The sequence below is a fragment of the Moschus berezovskii genome, chromosome 21, assembly GCF_049115385.1.
Source record: "Moschus berezovskii isolate FMDL1 chromosome 21, NW_MosBer_1.0, whole genome shotgun sequence".
Lineage (NCBI taxonomy): Eukaryota > Metazoa > Chordata > Mammalia > Artiodactyla > Moschidae > Moschus > Moschus berezovskii.
The window spans coordinates 12,602,641-12,623,664 of record NC_142480.1 but is presented as its reverse complement, the minus strand read 5'-3'; the positions used below and the strand labels follow the sequence as shown (position 1 = coordinate 12,623,664).

General features: G+C 43.2%; 1 protein-coding gene, 1 long non-coding RNA gene and 1 pseudogene across 4 annotated transcripts in view; 2 read left to right on the top strand and 1 right to left on the bottom strand.

Moving 5' to 3' along the window:
• Window positions 1–376: 376 nt before the first annotated feature.
• On the bottom strand, window positions 377–15,466 carry LOC129550602 (uncharacterized). The gene is made up of 3 exons (XR_008684854.2): window positions 15,350–15,466; window positions 1,436–1,539; window positions 377–513 (listed from the first exon to the last, which is right to left on the bottom strand). It is a non-coding gene; the product is annotated as an uncharacterized LOC129550602 (long non-coding RNA).
• Window positions 397–4,836, top strand: LOC129550598 (serine/threonine-protein phosphatase PP1-gamma catalytic subunit B pseudogene; annotated as a pseudogene). Its single transcript, XR_016035611.1, has 3 exons — window positions 397–534; window positions 2,444–2,703; window positions 2,926–4,836. The product of XR_016035611.1 is annotated as a serine/threonine-protein phosphatase PP1-gamma catalytic subunit B pseudogene (transcript).
• A 131-nt stretch (window positions 15,467–15,597) lies between the features above and the next one.
• Window positions 15,598–21,024, top strand: part of GOLGA5 (golgin A5) — a 29,015-nt gene continuing 23,588 nt past the window's right edge. Inside the window, exons 1-2 of one of the 2 annotated variants that reach the window (XM_055418409.2) lie at window positions 15,598–15,800; window positions 18,254–18,830. In XM_055418409.2, coding sequence (XP_055274384.2) covers window positions 18,284–18,830 — 547 coding nt within the window. In that variant the 5' untranslated portion in view covers window positions 15,598–15,800; window positions 18,254–18,283. The remainder of the gene's footprint in view (window positions 15,801–18,253; window positions 18,831–21,024) is intronic. The other variant, XM_055418408.2, reaches the window with a different exon arrangement.

The window sequence follows — 21,024 nt, the reverse complement described above, 5'->3', positions numbered from 1 at the left end:
TTGGTATGACATATCAACTGGTGTCTGTGTCTCCCTTCTCCTTAGGGACTCTTCCCAAATTCTTCTGGTTGTTAGACCCACATTCCTTACCCAGGACCTCCTGTTGTAAGATAACTCATGCAAGTGGTTCCTACCATGCCTGGCCAGGGCGTGTGGTTTCAGTCGTGGTTCTCCTAACAACACACTGCAGCGGGGCCCACAGGACTGAGTAGACTGAGGTGTGTTCACACACACTTACTCACTAACTCACCAATTCATTCATGCCTCAGGTCTCCCTGTCTATAACGGTCCGTTACCTTATCTGTTCACACAGACTTTGAGCTCCCTGAGAGCAGATGTCATGTCTCCTTAATACCTCGCTGTGCCTGGCAGAGACCAGACACCTCAGCAAAGATGGAATGGGTGGCTGAATGGAAGACAGTGGGCAGACTGAAAGAAGACCAGAAGCTGGGGAGTTCACAAGGCTTGTCTTCAGAATGGTGGGGACACCTGTCTGGATCCAGCAGACGGTATCTATTGGAGAAATAACATCGGGTGAGTGAAGCTGGGCACTGAGCCCCTGCTAGGCTGCTGCGTTCCCTAATTATGGGAGAATAAGCCAGCTGAGAGGGACATGAGTTGAACAAGCACGCATGTATTTGGCTACCCCACTTGCGTTCAGATGGCAAATCCCCAAATCGTGATTAACAGTCAGTTTATAAGGGAATGATATCAAGGACCGGCCATGCCCCCTTCCCGGGCACCGTCCCTAGGCTTGGGCATCCTTCTCTCTTCCTCTGCCCCTGTGACCAGGGAGCCCCACTCACTATCCCTCCACCCTGAGACCGTCACCTCCTTCTCAGCCTCCTGAGGCAAGGGGGCTGCGCTGGTCCTGCCTCTTGGTCACTCCACCAAATTCGCACTCAATTGCAAAGGTGATGTCTCCCCCGCGGAGTGCTGAAGACCCCTCCTCTCAGACCTGGGGAACTCCACCAGGCTTTTTTATGCTTGCATGTCAGGAATGCCTCCAGCATTGCAGCAGAAGGTACCACCTCCATGCCCTTGGGGTCTTTGAAAAGCAAGTAGGGTATCTACTTGAGACGAGTTTGGGGGGGAAGGAGGTAGATAGGCCTTGTGGTTTAGGCAAGCTGGCATGGAGGGATACAGGGAGACCATGGCAAGGCCCACATCTTCATTCTGGATGGAACTAGGACTTTAGATGTGGACTGTGGATGGAGAAGAATAAGTAGAAGGTCACGCAGGGGAAAACTCAGAAAGACATAAAAATCATGCTTACCATTTATTAAGCCCTTGTTATGTGCCAGGTATTATATTGGATGCTTACATATCCAATCGATTCTTTCTGAGATACCTGCCTGTCTCATGGAACCAGCTCCTCTAATCCACCGGGTGGGACCATTGCATTCATTCATTTAACAAGTATGCAAGCACCTACCAAGAACTTCCTGGGTGGTGCAGTGGTAGAGAATCCGCCTGCCAATGCTCTTCCTGCTTGAGACGCAAGAGACACGGGTTCGATCCATGGGTCAGGAGGATTCCCTGGAGAAGGAAATGGCAGCCCACTCTGGTATTCTTGCCTAGGAAATCCCATGGACAGAGGAGCCTGGCGGGCTACAGTCCATGGGGTCGCAAAGAATCGGACACAACTGAGCATGCACACGCAGAGCAGAGAGAAGCATCTACCAAGTAGAAAGCCCTGTCCCAGATGTTAGGTACACAGAGAAAGACAGATGCGGTCTATGCCTTCATGGAGGGGAGATGACACTAAGTAAAGAAACAACTGGACATGTATACACACCATACAAATTATTATAAATTCGCATAATTATAATTGTACAAATTATACAAAATGAAATTAGCATAAATATTATAAAGGGAAAGAATGAGGTACCATGTGGAGAACAGCAGCTAGCTGACTCCGAGTGGCCAGGGAAGCCTCCAGAAGGGGAGAATTTTATACCAAGACCTGAAGGATGGGAGGGAACCAGTGATATGAAGTGGGAATTGTGGGTAGTGGGAGAACAAGGGACATGTGGAGAGGAAATTTCCAGGCAGTGGGAACAGCAAGGCCAGTGTTCTTGAGGGTGGGATGGCCAGACGCTGTGAGTCTAAGGAAGAGCAGTTCCAGATGGAGCTGGCGAGGGCAGCTTGGGCCAGATCCTGCAAGATCTTTGCTGCAGCAGAAATAGAAATGAGACTTTTCTCATAAATAAGGGAAATAAGAGAACAATGAACAGGCTGGAGAAACTGCTTAAACAGGACCGAAAGAGTTCAGCAACCTTGGTTACTCTTCAGCTGTTACTACCAACAAACACACGTAGCTAGACTCTTCCTTCACCAAGCTAATCACTCTCTGAGTCTATATGAATTCTGTCCTGCACTTGGCATTCTTTTCCCCCACACCCTCCTTTGTAACACTACCTTGAAACATTCTTCATTTCAGAAGGAATGTCACAAACAGAGCATTGCAGCACGGACAGATCACTGCAGAGAAGACCAACCCCAGTTATGCCTGACGCCAGCTGTGGCTGTTTTGAAATTTTGCAAAAATAAGAACGCAAGCCTGTCACTGCCTTGAGCCTTATTTCCTTCTCCAGACTGCAAGCCCTGACTATAAAATTTCTCGCTAACTCCTCCAGGGCAGGCACAGTTCTGGAACCACTAGCCCGCTGGGTTGCCTCTTTGCCTGGCAAAGAAATAAAGGTACGCCTTCTCTTTCCTCCAAACCTCTGTCTTCGTATTTCTATTTGGCATGGGAGCAAAGAGAGCCGACATTTTCAGCAACACCTTGTGGGCCAGAGTAGGGAGGCTGGGTTTCATTTTACATACTGTTATTTGATGTGTTGATTTTAAAAGTATATAGCTTATTGAATCACATAATCTAAAAATATTTTGATAACTGTATTTCAATTATTTCCAATCTAGTTTATCATCCTATGCATATTATTTTATGCATCGAAAAACACAATTCTGCCTCAGGATTTCAATGGGGAGAGAAAGAGGATGCGGGGAATGAGGCCACTGGAGGGGACACACTATGGCTTCTGTTGTCACCTCCACCACCACCACCACGGCCACCTCTGTGCTCCTGGCCTTGGGAAAGGAGGTATTAAAGCCCCAGGTGTGAGCCCATGCCTGCAGGAAGGTCAACTGTGAGAAGGTGATGGCAGATACAGATAAACTCAACATCAACAGCCTCAACCAATGATGCTGCAAATGAAAGGGTCTAAGCCGCTCAAGGATATCTGGCTACAAGGAGAACAAAAAGAGAGAACTGTGCTTAAAGTTCCGCCAAATATTTCTCAGTCAGCCCATCCTACTAGAACTTGAAGCATTGCTCAAAATAGTGATGATACCCACAGGCAATACTTGGATTTGCCTCAACTTTTGGAGCATGGTGGTTTCCCACTAGAAAGCAAACCATAGTGGGGACACAGACTTTGGAGACTATCTGCTTTTTATTGGCTAAAGAAAAAAATCCATTATCCAGAGACTTTTTTTTCTCAGAAGAAACCACAAATGTGCCAGTATCAATAGAATGTATGGATTTTGTGATGAATGTAGAAGATACAATGTTACACTATGGAAAACCTGTTTCTCTGACTGCTTTAACAGTTTACCAGTAGCAGCCTTCGTGGTCAAGAAAATACTCTGCTGTCCTGGAGATTTGTCACCAGATCTTCAATCTATGGTGCAGATTTGGAAAACTATGTGACCCTCTGATGTACCAGATCAAGATCTTCTTTGTGACCTTTTGCGGTGTGACCTGGGTAAAGTTGTCTTAGGATAAAAATGACAGAGGAGTGTCCTTCACACTTGCTGCAGAAGTGGTTGTCAAATTTCTCCAAAAGTATGATTTGGATCTTACATGTACAGCCTACAAGGTGGTAGAAGATGGGTATGAATTTTTTGCCAAGAAGCATTTGATCACTCTGTTGTCTGCACCCAATTATTGTGGAGAGTTTAACAATGGAGATACCACTCTAAGTGTGGACAAAGTCTTTTTCAGATTTCAAAACTTGCAGAGAAAAAGAAGCCGAATGCCAAGAGATCCATTAACATCTCCAAGGGGTGTGATCACAAGGCAAGCAAAGAAATAGGTGTCATTTTGACACTGCTTAATTGGGACTTGTGATATAGAGTATATGAACTTCATTTTTTAAATTATGTGGATTGTTCAGCTTGCTCAAATTGCATTGGTGAGCTTGCTCTTTCCATTTTTGACTTAATGAATGATATTTGCTTGTTGTAACAGCAAATAGAAAACTCTCCACATCCAGGAAAAATATGTTTTGTTTTGTTTTTTAATTCTCTGTTCCTTTTGCAAACAACTTTAAGATGGTATTAAAGCTGAAAGTCTTGGGACAGTTTATCCTATCTAGGAGGTAAGTGTACAAGTGATCTGTTTTAAATTCACTACAACCCATGAATAATGTGAATGTTCGTTTTCTTTAGGATATAAAGAGAGCCCTAGGGTGCTCAATCTGTACAAGTTATCATCATAAAATGCATACTGTTGATACAAACCACCGTGAACAAAATATTTTTAAAACTTTGTTTCAAAAGCATTGCTTTTTATCTTACTGTCTTATCATGTACACACATTTTTATAGCTCTCCAAGTTGGGAATAACTTTCAACCTTGCCAGCATCACTGCTATGATATGTATTTAATTAAAGCATACTTTCCCTTTGTTGCTGTTAATAAGTTGCTAAGTCATGTCCAGCTCTTTTGTGACCCCATGAACTGTAGCCCACCAGGTTCCTCTGTCCATGGGATTTTCCAGGCAAGAATACTGAAGTGGGTTGCCATTTCCTTCTCCAGGGAATCTTCCCAACCCAGGAATCAAACTCGTGTGTCCTGCATGCAAATCCTGCAGGCAGATTCTTTACCACTGAGCTACCAGGGAAGCCCCATCATATACTTAAAATGATGATTAAAGTCATTATTTTAAATGTTTGTCTTCCCTAAAGCCAAAGTTTTTGTTGAACATTGAGTGTCTACATATTGACGCTCCTCTAAGGTGACGTAATTGTGTACACAGGCTACTTCCTGAGGATTAAAAAACAGGTTTTCGAATTTGAATAGCAATTAGTAACACAGTGCTCCTTAAGCTATTAATGATTAAAATTAATAACCTTTTGTACAATTTCACTGTAGCCTATTCATTAAGTAATCCTGTACCAGGTCTGAACCCGTCCATTTAGAAAGCTTTGAATTACAGAAATAATGCTGTTCTAAACAAGTGAAAAGACTCTGATGCTGGGGAAGGTTGGGGGCGGGAGGAGAAGGGGACGACAGAGAATGAGATGGCTGGATGGCATCACTGACTCTGTGGACATGAGTTTGAGTGAACTCCGGGAGTTGGTGATGGACAGGGAGGCCTGGCGTGCTGTGATTCATGGGGTCGCGGAGAGTCGGACACGACTGAGCGACTGAACTGAACTGAACTGAAACAAGTGACCAATTATGCTTTCTTTGCTTGACTTTCTTTATTCTCTAGTAAAGTTGAGGCTTATAAATCAAAACAAAGGAACCAACTTACTATCCACCAGTTTATACAGAACTTACAATATCTATGACTTTTTAAAACTGTGATCTGTTAAAAAGAATTGTTTCAGCAGATGACTGTCTATAATATCATGTGATGAAAATGAATTCAGACTTCTTAAATGATGAACTTGTTAAAAATAAAACAACGGAGACTTCCCTGGTGGTCCAGTGGTTGAAAACCCTCCTGCCAAAGCAAGGGACATAGGTTCAATCCCTGGCCTGGGAAGATTCCACACGCCGCGGGGCATCTAAATCCGTGTGCCACAACTACTGAGTCGCACACACCCCAGATTCTGTGCTCCTCAACAGGAGGCGCCACCACAAGGAGAAGCCTGCACACTGCAACTGGAGAGCATTCCCCACTCGCCACTAGAGAAAGCCCTCTTGTTGCAGCAACAAACACTTAGCACAGCCATTGTTGCCCAGTCACTCAGTCGTGTACGACTCTTTGCGACCCCATGGACTGCAGCACACCCGGCTTCCCCATCCTTCACCATGTCCCGGAGTTTCCTCAAACTCATGTCCACTGAGTCGGTGAGGCTATTCAACCATCTCATCCTCTGTTGCCCTCTTCTCCTCCTGCCCTCAATTATAAATAATAGCAATTTTAAAATAGAAAAAATTATTTAAAAAAAAAGATAGCCACACAATTCTGCAAAAGGGTTCATGGCACAAAGAAGATAAGATGTAGGTCCCTTCCCTGCACCCAAGCTGGACTGGTCTTCCACAGAACCCCAGAACCTCAAAGTTAGGCTCTTAAAGAACACCCAGGGAACCCCTTGGTGGTCCAGTGGTTGAGACTTGACACTCTCACTGCCAGATCGGGTTCAGTCCCTGGTCAGGGAACTAAGATCCCACAAGCCTATGGCATGGCCAAAAAAAAAAAAAAAAAACCCAAACAAAAAACACCCAGTACAGGTGCAGAGACATTTTGAACTCCCTAGGAGCTACATCAGGAGCTTCTTGGCGGGGCACGGGGAAACACTGGAAGGGGATCTGCGTGCCCTCTTCCCCATCTTCACCCTCTTCATCTACACTCTTTAATGAGGAGCGGTTCACTTGTGTGCACTTTACGTATGAGGCATAGACATAAGATTCCCTTTAAAGAAAGAACACCATGGTATAAAAATCACTCACATACACCTTCAAAACCACTAACCACCCATTTTACAGATGAGGAAACTGAGGCCCTGCGAGAGAAAGGGAGTTGTTATGACACCAAAACAAGGCACAGCGTGCTGTTTGTTGACTCTCAGGCATGTGTTATTTCCAGGAAAATTCAAAGCCTCTTCTCCACCCAGCCCTGCTGCCCACAGGGGGTCAAATGGGGGTGGGAGGCATCTGAGCAGAAAGTGCTCATGACACGCTGAGAGTGCGGGGTAAATGGGGGCCTAGGAGGTTTCATCAGGAGTGCCATGGCAGAAGGACTCATCTCCAGCAGCATCTTAGCATTCCAGATGACATGGAAATCACCAGAAATGGCCTGTCAAGCTGGAGGAACTTCCAAACAGGTACAGGAATATGAAATTCCTGGGTGTCATCTAGGGCAGATTCATGGAAATATTACATTCTGTGTTCTATAAACAAAAGAGTCCAGCAATCCTCCTTTGACCTGTTAATCCAAATATAATATGCATGTACATATTTTTAAGTATTAAGTGCCTCCTGCTGCTGGAAGACAGAAATGCACAAAGAGGTTCACAATTTCATCCTTCAGAGTTGCTTAACAAGGAGTACAATCATAAAAGCCTGGAGTTGAAGGAATATAGGAACCTTCTAATGAGGGTCACAAAATCCCTGGAGAAAGCCTGCAGGGCTGGGCAGGACACATAAACAAAGGGTGTCAGGTGGTACTGAGGGGCAGGGCTATGAAGACATGGGCAGTGCATTAGGCCTCCAAGGATGTTCAAAGTTAAGAATTGTTTAATATTAAAAAAAAATAGATTCTTATGGTACAGCGTTCAAAGGGTACATACAAAAGAGGATTCACTGAAGGAAAAAACCACCCTCTTCCGTGTGTTGCCCAGCCAAGTTTTCCAAGGAGGCAAAGAAACAGATTTTATTCATAAAAGGTATTTCTACACAAATGATAGCATACAAACACCATTTTTTTAACTTCTGCGTTTTTTAAACATCATGTGTTGTTAAGATCCTGGAGCTCTCTCTATATCCTTCAGTTCAGTTCAGTCTCTCAGTCGTGTCTGACTCTTTGCAACCCCATGGACTACAGCACACCAGGCCTCCTTGTCCATCACCAACTCAAAGAATTTACTCAAACTCATATCCATTGAGTCGGTGATGCCATCCAAGTATCTCATCCTTTGTGGACCCCTTCTCGTCCCGCCTTCAATCTTTCCCAGCATCAGGGTCTTTTCAAATGAGTCAGTTCTTTGCATCAGGTGGCCAAAGTATTGGAGTTTCAGCTTCAGCATTAGTCCTTCCAATGAATATTCAGGACTGATTTCCTTTAGGATGGACTTGTTGGATCTCCTTGCAGTCCAAAGGTGCTCAGCTTTCTTTATAGTCCAACTCTCACATCCATACATGACTAGTGGAAAAATCATAGCTTTGACTAGACAGACCTCTGTTGGCAATGTCTCTGCTTTTTAATATGCTGCCTAGGTTGGTCACAACTTTCCTTCCAAGGAGCAAGTGTCTTTTCATTTCATGGCTGCAGTAACCATCTGCAGTGATTTTGGAGCCCAAATAAATAAAGTCTGTCACTGTTTCCACCGTTTCCCCATCTATTTCCCATGAAGTGATGGGACCAGATGCCATGATCTTAGTTTTCTGAATGTTGAGTTTTAAGCCAAATTTTTCACTCTCCACTTTCACTTTCATTAAGAGGCTGTTTAGTTCTTTGTTTTCTGCCATAAGGGTGGTGTCTTCTGTATATCTGAGGTTACTGATATTTCTCCAGGCAATCTTGATTCCAGCTTGTGCTTTGTCCAGCCCAGTGTTTCTCATGAATGTTTCTCATGCATGATGTTTCTGCATATAAGTTAAATAATCAGGGTGACAATATACAACCTTGACATACTCCTTTACCTATTTGGAACCAGTCTGTTGTTCCATGTACAGTTCTGACTGTTGCTTCCTGACCTGCATACAGGTTTCTCAAGAGGCAGGTCAGGTGGTCTGGTATTCCCATCTCTTTCAGAATTTTCCACAGTTTATTGTGATCCACACAGTCAAAGACTTTGGCATAGTCAATAAAGCAGAAATAGATGTTTTTCTGGAACTCTCTTGCTTTCTCCATGATTCAGCGGATGTTGGCAATTTGATCTCTGGTGCCTCTGCCTTTTCTAAAACCTGCTTGAACATCTGGGAGTTCATGGTTCACATATTGCTGAAGCCTGGCTTGGAGAATTTTGAGCATGACTTTACTAGCATGTGAGGTAAGTGCAAGTGTGCGGTAGTTTGAGCATTCTTTGGCATTGCCTCTCTTTGGGATTGGAATGAAGACTGACCTTTTCCAGTCCTGTGGCCACAGATGAGTCTTCCAAATTTGCTGGCATACTGAGTGCAGCACTTTCACAGCATCATCTTTTAGGATTTGAAATAGCTCAACTGGAATTCCATCACCTCCACTAGCTTTGTTTGTAGTGATGCTTCTAAGGCCCACTTGACTTCACATTCCAGGATGTCTGGCTCTAGGTGAGTGATCACACCATCATGATTATCTGGGTCGTGAAGATCTTTTTTGTATAGTTCCTCTGTGTATTCTTGCCACCTCTTAATATCTTCTGTTAGGTCCATACCATTTCTGTCCTTTATCGAGCCCATCTTTGCATGAAACATTCCCTTGGTATCTCTAATTTTCTTGAAGAGATCTCTAGTCTTTCCCATTCTATTGTTTTCCACTATTTCTTTGCACTGATCACTGAGGAAGGCTTTATCTCTCTTTGCTAGTCTTTGGAACTCTGCATTCAAATGGGTATATCTTTCCTTTTCTCCTTTGTTTTTTGCTTCTCTTCTTTTCACAGCTATTTGTAAGACCTCCCCAGACAGTCATTTTGCTTTTGAATTTTTCTTGGGAATGGTCTTGATTCCTGTCTCCTGTACAGTGTCACGAACCTCTGTCCATAGTTTTTCAAGCACTCTGTCTATCAGATCTAATCCCTTGAATCTATTTGTCACTTCCACTGTATAATGGTAAGGGATTTGATTTAGGTCATACTTGAATGGTCTAGCAGTTTTCCCTACTTTCTTCAATATAAGTCTGAATTTGGCAATAAGGAGTTCATGGTCTGGGCCACAGTCAGCTGCCGGTCTTGTTTTTGCTGACTGTATAGAGCTTCTCCATCTTTGGCTGCAAAGAATCTGATTTCGGTATTGACCACCTGGTGATGTCCATGTGTAGAGTCTTCTCTTATGTTGTTGGAAGAGTGTGTTTGCTATGACCAGTGTGTTCTCTTGGCAAATGTCTGTTAGCCTTTTCCCTGCTTCATTCTGTACTCCAAGGCCAAATCTGCCTGTTACTCTAAGTGTTTCTTGACTTCCTACTTTTGCATTCCACTCCCCTATGATGAAAAGGACATCTTTTTTGGGTGTTAGTTCTAGAAGGTCTTGTAGGTCTTCATAGAACCGTTCAACTTCATCTTCTTCAGCATTACTGGTCGGGGCAAGCGTTACATAAGAACTTTCGTTTTTCTTTTCTTAAAAAAACACCCGCATAGTATTCCAGCACACAAATATACCAAGTTTTTTCTTTTTCAAATAAATTTTTTTTATTTGCCTGCGCCAGGCCTTACTTGCGGCGTACAGGATCTTAGTTGCAGCATGTGGAATCGAATTCCTTGAGCAGAGATCAAACCTGGGCCCCCTGCATTGGGAGTGCAGACTCTTGGCCACTGGACCACTAGGGAAGTCCCCCCAAGATTTTAAATCAATGTACATTTAACTTGTTTCCAATACTGGCTATTATAAGCAATGCTATAGTTAATAATTTTGCATATGTGTATATACTCACACATGTAAAATTATTAAGTAGAATAATTTCCTAAAAGTTGATATTGAGAAATCACTTTCTCAAAGAGTATGTGTACTTTTAAAATTGTTTTAATTGAAGGATAACGCACATGCAATAAAGTTAACAGCTGTTAAGTACAGAGCTTAATAAATTCTTACATACAATGTACATTTTCAGCATCCTAGAAGCCTCCATCTTGACCCCTCCTAGTCAATGTCTGACCCCCCAAAGGTAACTACTATTATAACTTCTACAATCATGGATTAACTTCATCTGTTCTTGACCTTCATATTAATAAAATTATATGGTATGTGGTCTTTTGTGACTGCCTTCTTTTAACTCAACACTGTTTAACTCAAGTATGTCTGATTCATCCATGTTGTGGTGTGTATGCTGCTGCTGCTGCTGCTAAATCACTTGTCGTGTCCGACTCTGTGCGACCCCATAGACGGAAGCCCACCAGGCTCCCCCATCCCTGGGATTCTCCAGGCAAGAACACTGGAGTGGGTTGCCATTTCCTTCTCCAATGTGTGAAAGTGAAAATTGAAAGTGAACTTGCTCAGTCGTGTCCGACCCTTTCTTGTTTTTCATTGTACATGTCTTTTGATGGAACTTGCCCCCATTTGTCTTGAATGGAACTTCTGACTCATACGGTGGCCCTATGCCTGGTCAAAGAGAAGGCCTATATTTAGGTTCCTTGGATACAGCCCAAGTTTTCCAACGTGGTTCTACCACTTAGAGTTCTGCTGAAAATGCATGAGTGTTCTAGCAGCTCCATAAACTCACCAGTACTTGGTAATTTCCATCTTTTTCCATTTTAGCACTTATGGTGGATGTGTGAAAGTATTTCTTTATTGCATGGCTCTAATATCATTTACTTCTGTTCCCATCCAGGGAAAAAGGAATATAAAGAATCTAGGCAAACAAACACCTGCATGTTTATTTAATTTACATCTCCAAAAACCTTATTGATTACATTCAAACACGCAGACAGAATTTGGAGTTTTAAAGGGATAGTGCTAAACCTTTTTGTTATTAAGACATTATACATCTTTCATAATATTTTGATGTCAAATGTATTATTATTTTTAAATCTAGTGGAAAGATGGTGGATATTTTCGATGATTATGAGGATTCCATTTTGGTGAAAAAATATAAGAAAAGTTTATCAGCTATTTTTTTATGTACCTCTGTGTTTGAAACTTAGTTATTTAATACATATGTCTGTAAAGTCTGTACTCAACTAAAAAAAAACAGTATTTCTTTCTGATTTTAATTTTGCATTTCTCTGATAACTCATAAATAGTGTTGACCACTTTTTCCTGTGCTTTGACCAACTGGATATTTTCTCTTATGAAATATTTATTTAAGATACTGGTCCATTTTGGTTGGGTTGATTGGTCTTTCTTATTGATTTCTCAGAGAGCTTTATATATTCTGAATACAGATCCTTTGTCAGATATATGTGCTGTAAACATGTTCTACCAATCTTTGATTTGCCTTTCATTCTCTTAATGTTTTCTTGATTTTCGTTGTTGTTGCTTTTGCTTTTTTTTTGATGGAAAGAAATTATTAATTTTAACAAAGTCCAAATTTCAGTCTTTTCTTCTGTGGTTAGTGTTTTTTGCATGTGTCTTGTACAAGGCAAAGTTGTAACCTCTTTCTGTTGGTAGTGCTGTTTCTCTAGCTAAAGTAGTCCCAGTGACTTTTGGGTGGTAGGTCTGTATATGCTGACTCTTAGGAAGTATGGGTGGGAGTTCTTGAAACAGTGGGGTAGCCTGCCCACTGCCAATTTTTCATTTAGGAGATCTGACTCGAATTTCATTCGAATCATCCTTATCCCTTCAATGATTAATAATATTGTTTCTGGAGTCACACTGATACAGGTTTGAATCCCAGATGTACTACCAACTCCCTGCGTGACTTCAGGAAAATTACTATACCTCTCTGAATCTCAGGGTCATCATCTGTTAAATGGGGTATGTATTCATCAGATTTCATTAGGTAAGGCTGTGTAAGAAACCATTTCCAATCTTTAAAAGCAAAGTTTTCTGTTTTTGCTCATGTGACTCATTGGGCTTCACATGTCTTTCCTTCCAGAACCCAGGCTGAGGGAGCAGCTCCATCTGGGACAGGGCATACTCATGAGAGAAGAAAAAGATCAAGAGTACTAGTAGAAATAACATAATGGCTCCTAACACAACTGCTTGGATGTGGGGAAAGATACTTCTAGTCACATTCTATTGGCCAAAGCAAGTCACATGATCAAGCCTGACATTAGTAAGGGTGGAAAGGACATTCTTCCTACAGGATGCACTGCAGCCACATAGCAACAGGTGATGATGTATAATCCTTGTTGACCTGAAACTAGACTACCAGGTATTTCTCCAGCAAAGATAGGTTTATTTGGGATCTATAGAGAATTACAATGTGGGGTCTACAACCATGGTGAGCCACTTGCAAGTCCCCAAGGGAAGGAGAATAGTTTTATAGAAAAGGAAAGAAAAGTTGGAGGGCTATAGTAAACAAACACCTTTTCATTGGCTGAGTTGTTGTCAGGACAGAAAAGGTATCTTTCTATTTGTTGTTGGGCTGTGCTAGGTCCTGGGTTGGGAGAGCTCCCCCTCTGGTCAGGTTTCTGTTTCTCTTAACTTTTTACATCCTTAACAGGCTTTTGTTTCTTAATTTTTTACATCCTTAACACTCACTTAAAAGCTGGGAACAACAATGCCACAGGAGTTCAGTTCACTTGCTCAGTTGTGTTCGACTCTTTGCAACCCCATGGACTGCAGCACTCCAGGTTTCCCTGTCCATCACCAACTCTTGGAGCTTGCTCAAACTCATGTCCATCAAGTCGGTGATGCCATCTAACCATCTCATCCTCTGTCATCCCCTTCTCCTCATTCCTTCAATCTTTCCAGCATCAGGGTCTTCTCCAGTGAGCCAGTTCTTTGCATCAGTTAGCTTTGACTAGACGGACCTTTGTCAGTAATGTCTTTGCTTTTCAATATGCTGTCTAAGTTTGTCATAGCTTTATTTCCAAGGAACAAGCTTCTTTTCATTTCATGGCTGAAGTCACCTACCACAGAATAATAACAATTCCTTTCTTATGGCAGTTGTGAAAATTAAATGAGGTGAAGTATGTCCAATGCTTAACAGAGTATGCTGTGTTATAAGAACACAACAACTGAACAAGGGCATGCTCAGTCACATCCAACTCTTTGCAACCCTGTGGACTGTATGTAGCCTGTTAGGTCACTGTGTCCATAGGGCTTTCCCAGCAAGAATACTGGAGTGGGTAAAAATACGTTTTTGTTTAGTCACTAAGTTGTGTCCAACTCTTCGAGATCCCATGAACTGTAGCCTGCCAGGCTCCTCTTTCCATGGGATTTCCCAGGTAAGTATACTGGAGTGGGTTGCCATTTCCTTCTCCAGGGTATCTTGACAACCAGGGATTGAACTGAAGTACTTTGCTGACAACCATATAGTCAAACTATGGTTTTGTCGGTCCTCATGTACAGATGTGAGAGTTGGACCATAAAGAAGACTGAGCAATGAAAACTGATGCTTTCAAACTGTGGTGCTGGAGAAGACTCTTGAGAGTCCCTTGGACGGCAAGGAGATCAAACCAGTCAGCCCTAAAGGAAATAAACCCTGAATATTCATTGGAAGGACTGATGCTGAAGCTCCACTACTTTGGCCGCTTGATGCAAAGTGTGAACTCACTGGAAAAGCCCCTGATGCTGGGAAAAAATGAAGACAAATGGAGAAGGCAGCGGCAGAGGATGAGATGGGTAGACAGCATTACCAACTCAACAGATATCAATTTGAGCAAACTCCAGGAGACAAGAGGGACAGAGGAGCCAGGGATGCTGCAGTCCATGGGGTGGCAAAGAGTCAGACACAACTCAGCAAATGAACAACAAGCTTAATAAGGGCACAATTACTATTACAGGCTATTATTATTATTTCCTGATGCTGAAAATTTTCTGTTTACTGGACTGGACTAATCCTGAATTGACCAGAAGAAAAGAAGGAGCTATAATTACTCCCAATATTTAATTCGGAGACAATAAAACATTAAGTCTAAGGGCACCGGCTTTGTAGTAATGTGGGCTCCTTAATACGGGGCACATGATCTTAGACAAGTTATTTAACCCCTAGGTTAAACAGTCCTTTGGACTATGTTACAGACTTGTAATTAGGACCAAATTAGCCAAATCCTATGTACAAAGTGACTTCGCTGGTGGTTCAGACGGTAAAGCGCCTGCCTACAACACGGGAGCAAGGTTCGATCCCTGGGTCGGGAAGATCCCCTGGAGAAGGAAATGGCAACCCACTCCAGTATTCCTACCTGGGAAATCCCATGGACGGAGGAACCCGATAGGGTCCACGGGGTGGCAAAGAGTCGGGTGCGACTGAGCGACTTCACTTTCACTTAATGTACAAAGTAAGTGCTAGATTATATGCTGAATTACTAAAATTTTAGACTTAATTCAAATATTCCGTGAACAGCTTGCATAAGATAACTACAATACACCTGTATGAAAAGGCCTTTACTGGCCATTTCTATCTTTTGGGTCTCAGCTCAAATGTTTCCTCCTCAGAGAAAGACCGTCCCTGACCACACCATTTAAAGTGCTTCTCCCACCTCCGGTCACTTCTCATCATCTTGTACAGCTCTGGTAAAGCTCTGAAACTTATTTTCTTTACTCCCACCTCCTGCCGCGGGTCTCAACACTGTCTTTCGTAAATCTAGGCAGGCGGAGGAAGAACCGGTAAAAGTAAACGGCGGAAGGGACACACGCGTTGCAGCTCTCTTACCTCCCTCGAAGCGGAGGACCGCCCCTGCCATCGAAGAGGCCCGCAGAGGGGACCGCCCCCTTGTGGGCGGGGCCTCCAATGTTGTGTCGGCCGCGTGCGGGCCGCGGTCCCAGGGAGGCGAGCAACGTCACACGCACGCAGGCCCCGCCCCTTTCCTTTCTCGCCATAGGCGGAGAAAGGGCGTGGCCAGGCGCGAGGACCCCGCAGCCGGCGGCGCTGCCGCCTGAGTCGCCTCCAGGTGGCTGCTCTAGGTTCCTGGCCGCTCAGGCAGCTCGGAAGGCACTCTGTTTTGGGGTCCTCGGTGCTCTTCCACGTCTCCCGGAAGAGTAGCTGGGCCGTGGCAGGTCGGGCACCGGGTCTACTCAACCTGAGCCCTCTCCCGGCCCGCTGCTGAGGACGGGCGGCCCGGGAGGGTGAGCAGGCCGCGGTGCAGCCGCTGCAGAGCCCTCAGGTGAGGCGGCCGCAGGGGCCCTACGGCCCGATGGGTTCCTTCGGGGCGTTAACGGCCTTAGAGGCGGGGGCGGCAGCCCCTTGGCGGAGACCCTGGTCTCTCCGCCCTTCTAGGGGCTCAAGAAGAGGGCAGGGGAGCCCCCCTGGATCTCCGCGGACGTTGCTTGGTGCCCTCCCCTTTCCTGCCTCCGCGACCTCAGCCTGGTTTGGCCCGTCTTCCCCCTCCGGAGGCTCAACGAAGTGGGTGGGTCTGGACTCGCCTACCTGAGATCCCGACAAGAGACTCAAGGGGACCGACCAGCTGACCCCCAGCCTCCCTTCCTCCGTGTTGACACCTGGCCGGCTAGCAGGCCCTGCCCCCGCCGTCGGCCGACCCGTCCCGGTCTCACGCCCTCTCGCCCTGTTTCTTCACCTCGGTGTGGGCCGTTTATTTACTGGGCAGAATGACTTCAGAATGCCACCTCGGAAGTCTGCTAGAGTTTTTCTCTTGTCCATGGAGGAAATGCCCAGGGCCCGTCTTAACATTTAATTGGGTGCTCAGTCCTAAGGCACAGGCTTTTGTTTGGAAGTCCTTTAAAACTTTAAGATGGGAGGCAAGATGGAATATTAAGTATGTTTTGATCACCTTATTAGGAGAGATAATTTGCCCTCTAATTACCACCAGTGTTTACTTGGGAATAATACATACTTTGTAGGGAGTTTTATATGTTTGGGAGCATGTCACTTCCATTTTCATTTGATTTACATAAACTCTGTGAAATACATAGTCATGTAAACATCCCATTTTGTAAGGAACAGGTTTAGGGGTGAGTTTCTTCTTGAGGTTATTCAAGTACTGGTAGGCTAGATTGAGAAGGCAGGGGTTAAAAGTGGGTTTGGCTAACTTTTGTCTGAGCTGCTGTCTAAACTCTGGGATCTTTCTAAACCTTCTCCCCACCTTTTTTTTTGTGGGGAAAAAAAGGGTGGGGTACTGCTACTTAACACAGAATGTGGTTGTGAAAATTATGTGTTCTAAAGATAATGTTTGCAGGGCATCTAACAAAAATTAATTCCATTCAGCAGTATTTATGGTGCCTACGGTATGCTGAGAATTCACTGGTGAGCACAAGACATGGCCTTTATCTACCCACTCTCTTCCTCTCCTTCCCCAAGAGGGAGAGATAGGGGGAAAAATACATATACAACATGAAGGGCTGTCAGGGAAGAGAATGGTGTCTGTACAGACAATGATAGAACCTAATTTAGATGGGAAGAAAGAGCTGGTTTTGAAGCAGATGCCATTTGGGTGAAGACCAAGAACGAAAGAGTTAATTGTGAAAGAATGCCAGCACTGCAGCTGAAAGAAACAGTGTGCACATTCAAGAAATGGTTGTTGACTTTTTAATATACTACTTTCCTGTAGTTATTTCATTATTTTGATTCATTGTGGCACTGGATAAGTACCCAAGTATATGTATCAAAATGAATGGCTCTGCTGCTGCTGCTAAGTCACTTCAGTCGTGTCCAACTCTGTGTGACCCCATAGACGGAAGCTCACCAGGCTCCCCCATCCCTGGGATTCTCCAGGCAATCATCTTGTTTTATTTGGAACTTAGCCTAATGTGCATATGGTAGGTACAGAGAATCCAAATTATTGGAGGTGTGTTTTAAATGTGTATATGCACGCCTAGGAGAAGGCAATGGCAAGCCACTCCAGTACTCTTGCCTAGAAAATCCCATGGATGGAGGAGCCTGGTAGGCTGCAGTCCGTGGGGTCGCTAAGGGTCGGACACGACTGAGCGACTTCACTTTCACTTTTCACTTTCACACACTGGAGAAGGAAATGGCAACCCACTCCAGTGTTCTTGCCTGGAGAATCCCAGGGACGGGGGAGCCTGGTGGGCTTCCGTCTATGGGGTCACACAGAGTCGGACACGACTGAAGTGACTTAGCAGCAGCAGCAGCAGCATGCACGCCTAAATTATCCAGGATAGTGTTGCCGTTTAACATGGAAGCAGCTTTTGTATTAATGAGAAGTTTCTTCAAGTTTTAGCACTTTACAGCAAACTTTAGAAAATTATTTTTATTTGGTTGTCCTGGAATTTTGCCATATTATTTGACATTCATCGGCTTTTTTTACATCAAGATTTATACATCGTTGAAATAGGAGTGATGATAGTAGCAGTAGTTGTAATTATAATAACAACAACTACTGAAATGAGGGCCTGCTATGTGCTCGGCATTTTAAAAATGTTTTTTAGTGTATTGTTTCATCTGAAAACCATCCAATAGTGTAAGTACACTTATCTTCCTCATTTTCTAGGTGAAGTGTTTCGGTTAAATAGTTTGCTCGAAGTTACATAGTAAGAAACAGGTTAGGCTTTCCATCCCAGGACCGTCTTGACTCCAGAGGCTGGTCTTACCCACTGAGCTCTGCTGCTCAGCCACACTGACCCTTTTACGTCCTTTTTACAGGTTCACCAGCAGGATTATTCTGCTCCCATCATGTCCTGGTTTGCTGATCTAGCTGGAAAGGCAGAAGATCTTTTAAACAGAGTTGATCAAGGGGCTGCAACAGCTCTCAGTAGAAAAGAGAACACCAGCAGCATCATTTATAGCAAAAACACTAACTATTCTGAGCTTCACCAGCAAGACACGGACTTGACTTACCAGACGGGATCTAAAACTACTTATATTTCCTCAGCAGCTGATAACATTAGAAATCAGAAAGCCACCATCTTAGCTGGGACTGCAAATGTAAAAGTAGGATCTAGGACTCTGGGGGAGACCTCCCATCCTGTTGAAAACGCATCTGCTCCTAGGCCTTCATCCCAGTTTGTTCGAAGAAAAAAGTCAGAACCTGATGATGAGCTGCTGTTTGATTTTCTTAATAGTTCCCAGAAGGAGCCTACCGGGAAAGTGGAAATCAAAAAAGAAAGGGCCAAAACCCCTGTCTTGCAGAGTTCTCGGACACCCAGCGTCAGTTCTGTGAACACCAGTGTAACCACCGTGAAAGCCGTTGAAGAAAATCCTTCTGGGAGCCAAAGCCACGGTAGTTAATTAGGCCTCTGATTGTTTGAGAGTTAACCAAACTGGATGTGTTATCATAGCCTAAAGTATTCTGGTGGCATTTGTCATCATCTGGGGGGATGACAGGGGAGGCACTTGTTACCTCCTTGTTGGTAGAAGGGCAGGCTCTCTGAAATGTGTGGCATGAACAAGGGAGACAGCATGGAGCACTGTTAGTCAATATATGGTTATAGTAGGGAGTTTTGAATGTTGTCTGTGGGTAACTTTACCCAGAAAATTTTGAAATCTGGAAGAAAACATAATTTTGGATTTGGAAATGTCTCCAATTCATTTCTCTTTGTCATTTGTATTATAAAAATGATAGGAGGCTGTACTTCACTTACATTCTGGATTGTGAGTTTTTTGGTGTGTTTTTCTCCCTGCCTTCCCTGAAAGGAAAGCATAAGAAACTGAACTTTGATCCAAGTTGGAGAGTTGAAGGCATTGACCTAATAGTGAACTAAAAACTTAGAATTCTGGTTTTCAGTTGTTTCATTTGCTATGAAATTACCTCAAAATGTACACCTTCTCACCTGCAAAAATGATATTTACATGATGATTTGGCTAATTTGTATACCTAGGAGACATTTTAAAACAACAATGAACATGATAAGTTCTTGCAGGGATTCTTTATAGAGCTGATAATTCATGGTAGCTTCTTGTGTTCTTAAATGTTAAAACCTCTTACACAGTCTTGGGCTTCCCTTGTAGCTCAGTTGGTAAAGAATCTGCCTGCAATGCAGGAAATATGGGTTTGGTTCCTGGGTCAGGAAGATCGCTTGGAGAAGGAAATGGCAACCCACTCCAGTATTCTTGTCTGGAGAATCCTATGGACAGAGGAGCCTGGCAGTCTGCAGTCCATGGAGTTGCAAGAGTTGGATACAACTTAGCAACTAAACCACTACCACATAGTCTTGGCTCTTAGTGAACAAAATGTTTCTTGTATTTCAAGACAAAAAACTGGTAAAGAGATGGGTTTTGGGCTTTCAAGACAGACACATGCACTGGCAGTTGATTTAAGTAGAAACAGTCCTAAATTTCTTCTCAACTATTTTTTGACTAATTTTACAAATGCTTATTGAGAGCCTAATGGGCCAGGATAAAGAATTGAATGGGTTAGAGTTTATTACATGAGATACACATGTACACAGATAATCTACATGTAGTGTAGTAAATGCAGCAGTTAAGATATAGTCAGAGTATTGTGGAATCATTGTCTTTTTTCTTATTGCTTCATAGATACTTTTTATATATGAAGGTATGTGACAGTTCTTTCTTCTCCTCCTCCAGTTTTATCATATGTTTTTCCTCTTTCTGTGTCTCAGTGAATAGAAGTTCTTGATATAGGCTATTCTTGGGACTTTTGTACTTCCATGTGCATCTTAGAACTTGCCAAGTTCCACAAAAATTCTGTGGTCTTTTTATTGAGAGTCCTTTGCTTCTGCATAGTTTGGTGAGAATCAGCATTTTTATAGTGTAGAATCTTCGAACTTATTAACATGGTATAATTATTTTTTAGATGTTTTTGATTAAAGTTTTGTTTCTTCCATAAAGGTCTTGCATACTTTCGTTAGTTTTATTCCTGAGTAGTTTATATTTTTTAAAACTCTTATAAATAGTATGCTTTAAAATTTTTTACTTTCTGTTGGTTGCTATATATTGGTTTATGTAAATATGCACTCATGCATGCACACATAAACAGCAACCTACACACCTCTTAGGCTTCATATTTTTCTGTTCAGTTCAGTCACTCAGTCAAGTCCAACTCTTTGTGACCCCATGAATCACAGCACGCCAGGCCTCCCTGTCTATCACCAACTCCCAGAGTTCACTCAGACTCATGTCCATCGAGTCAGTGATGCCATCCAGCCATCTCATTCTCTGTTATTTTCAGCAACATAATCATATCATCTGTGGATAATGACTGTTTTCTGCTTAACCATTTTATCTTTTTAAAAAATCTTTTTCTTGCGTTATTACATTGGCGAGTACTTGAAAACCAATTGTGTGCCTTGTTCCTTATCTTAAAAAGAATGCTTTGACTGTTTCAGTCTGTGTTAGGTTTTTCTTGGGTACTTTTTATCAGGTCAATGATGTCTTTCTGTATTTCTAGTTTGAGTTTTCATGTTGAATTTTAGCAGTTTTTCCTGTAAGTATTGAGATTATCACAATCTTTC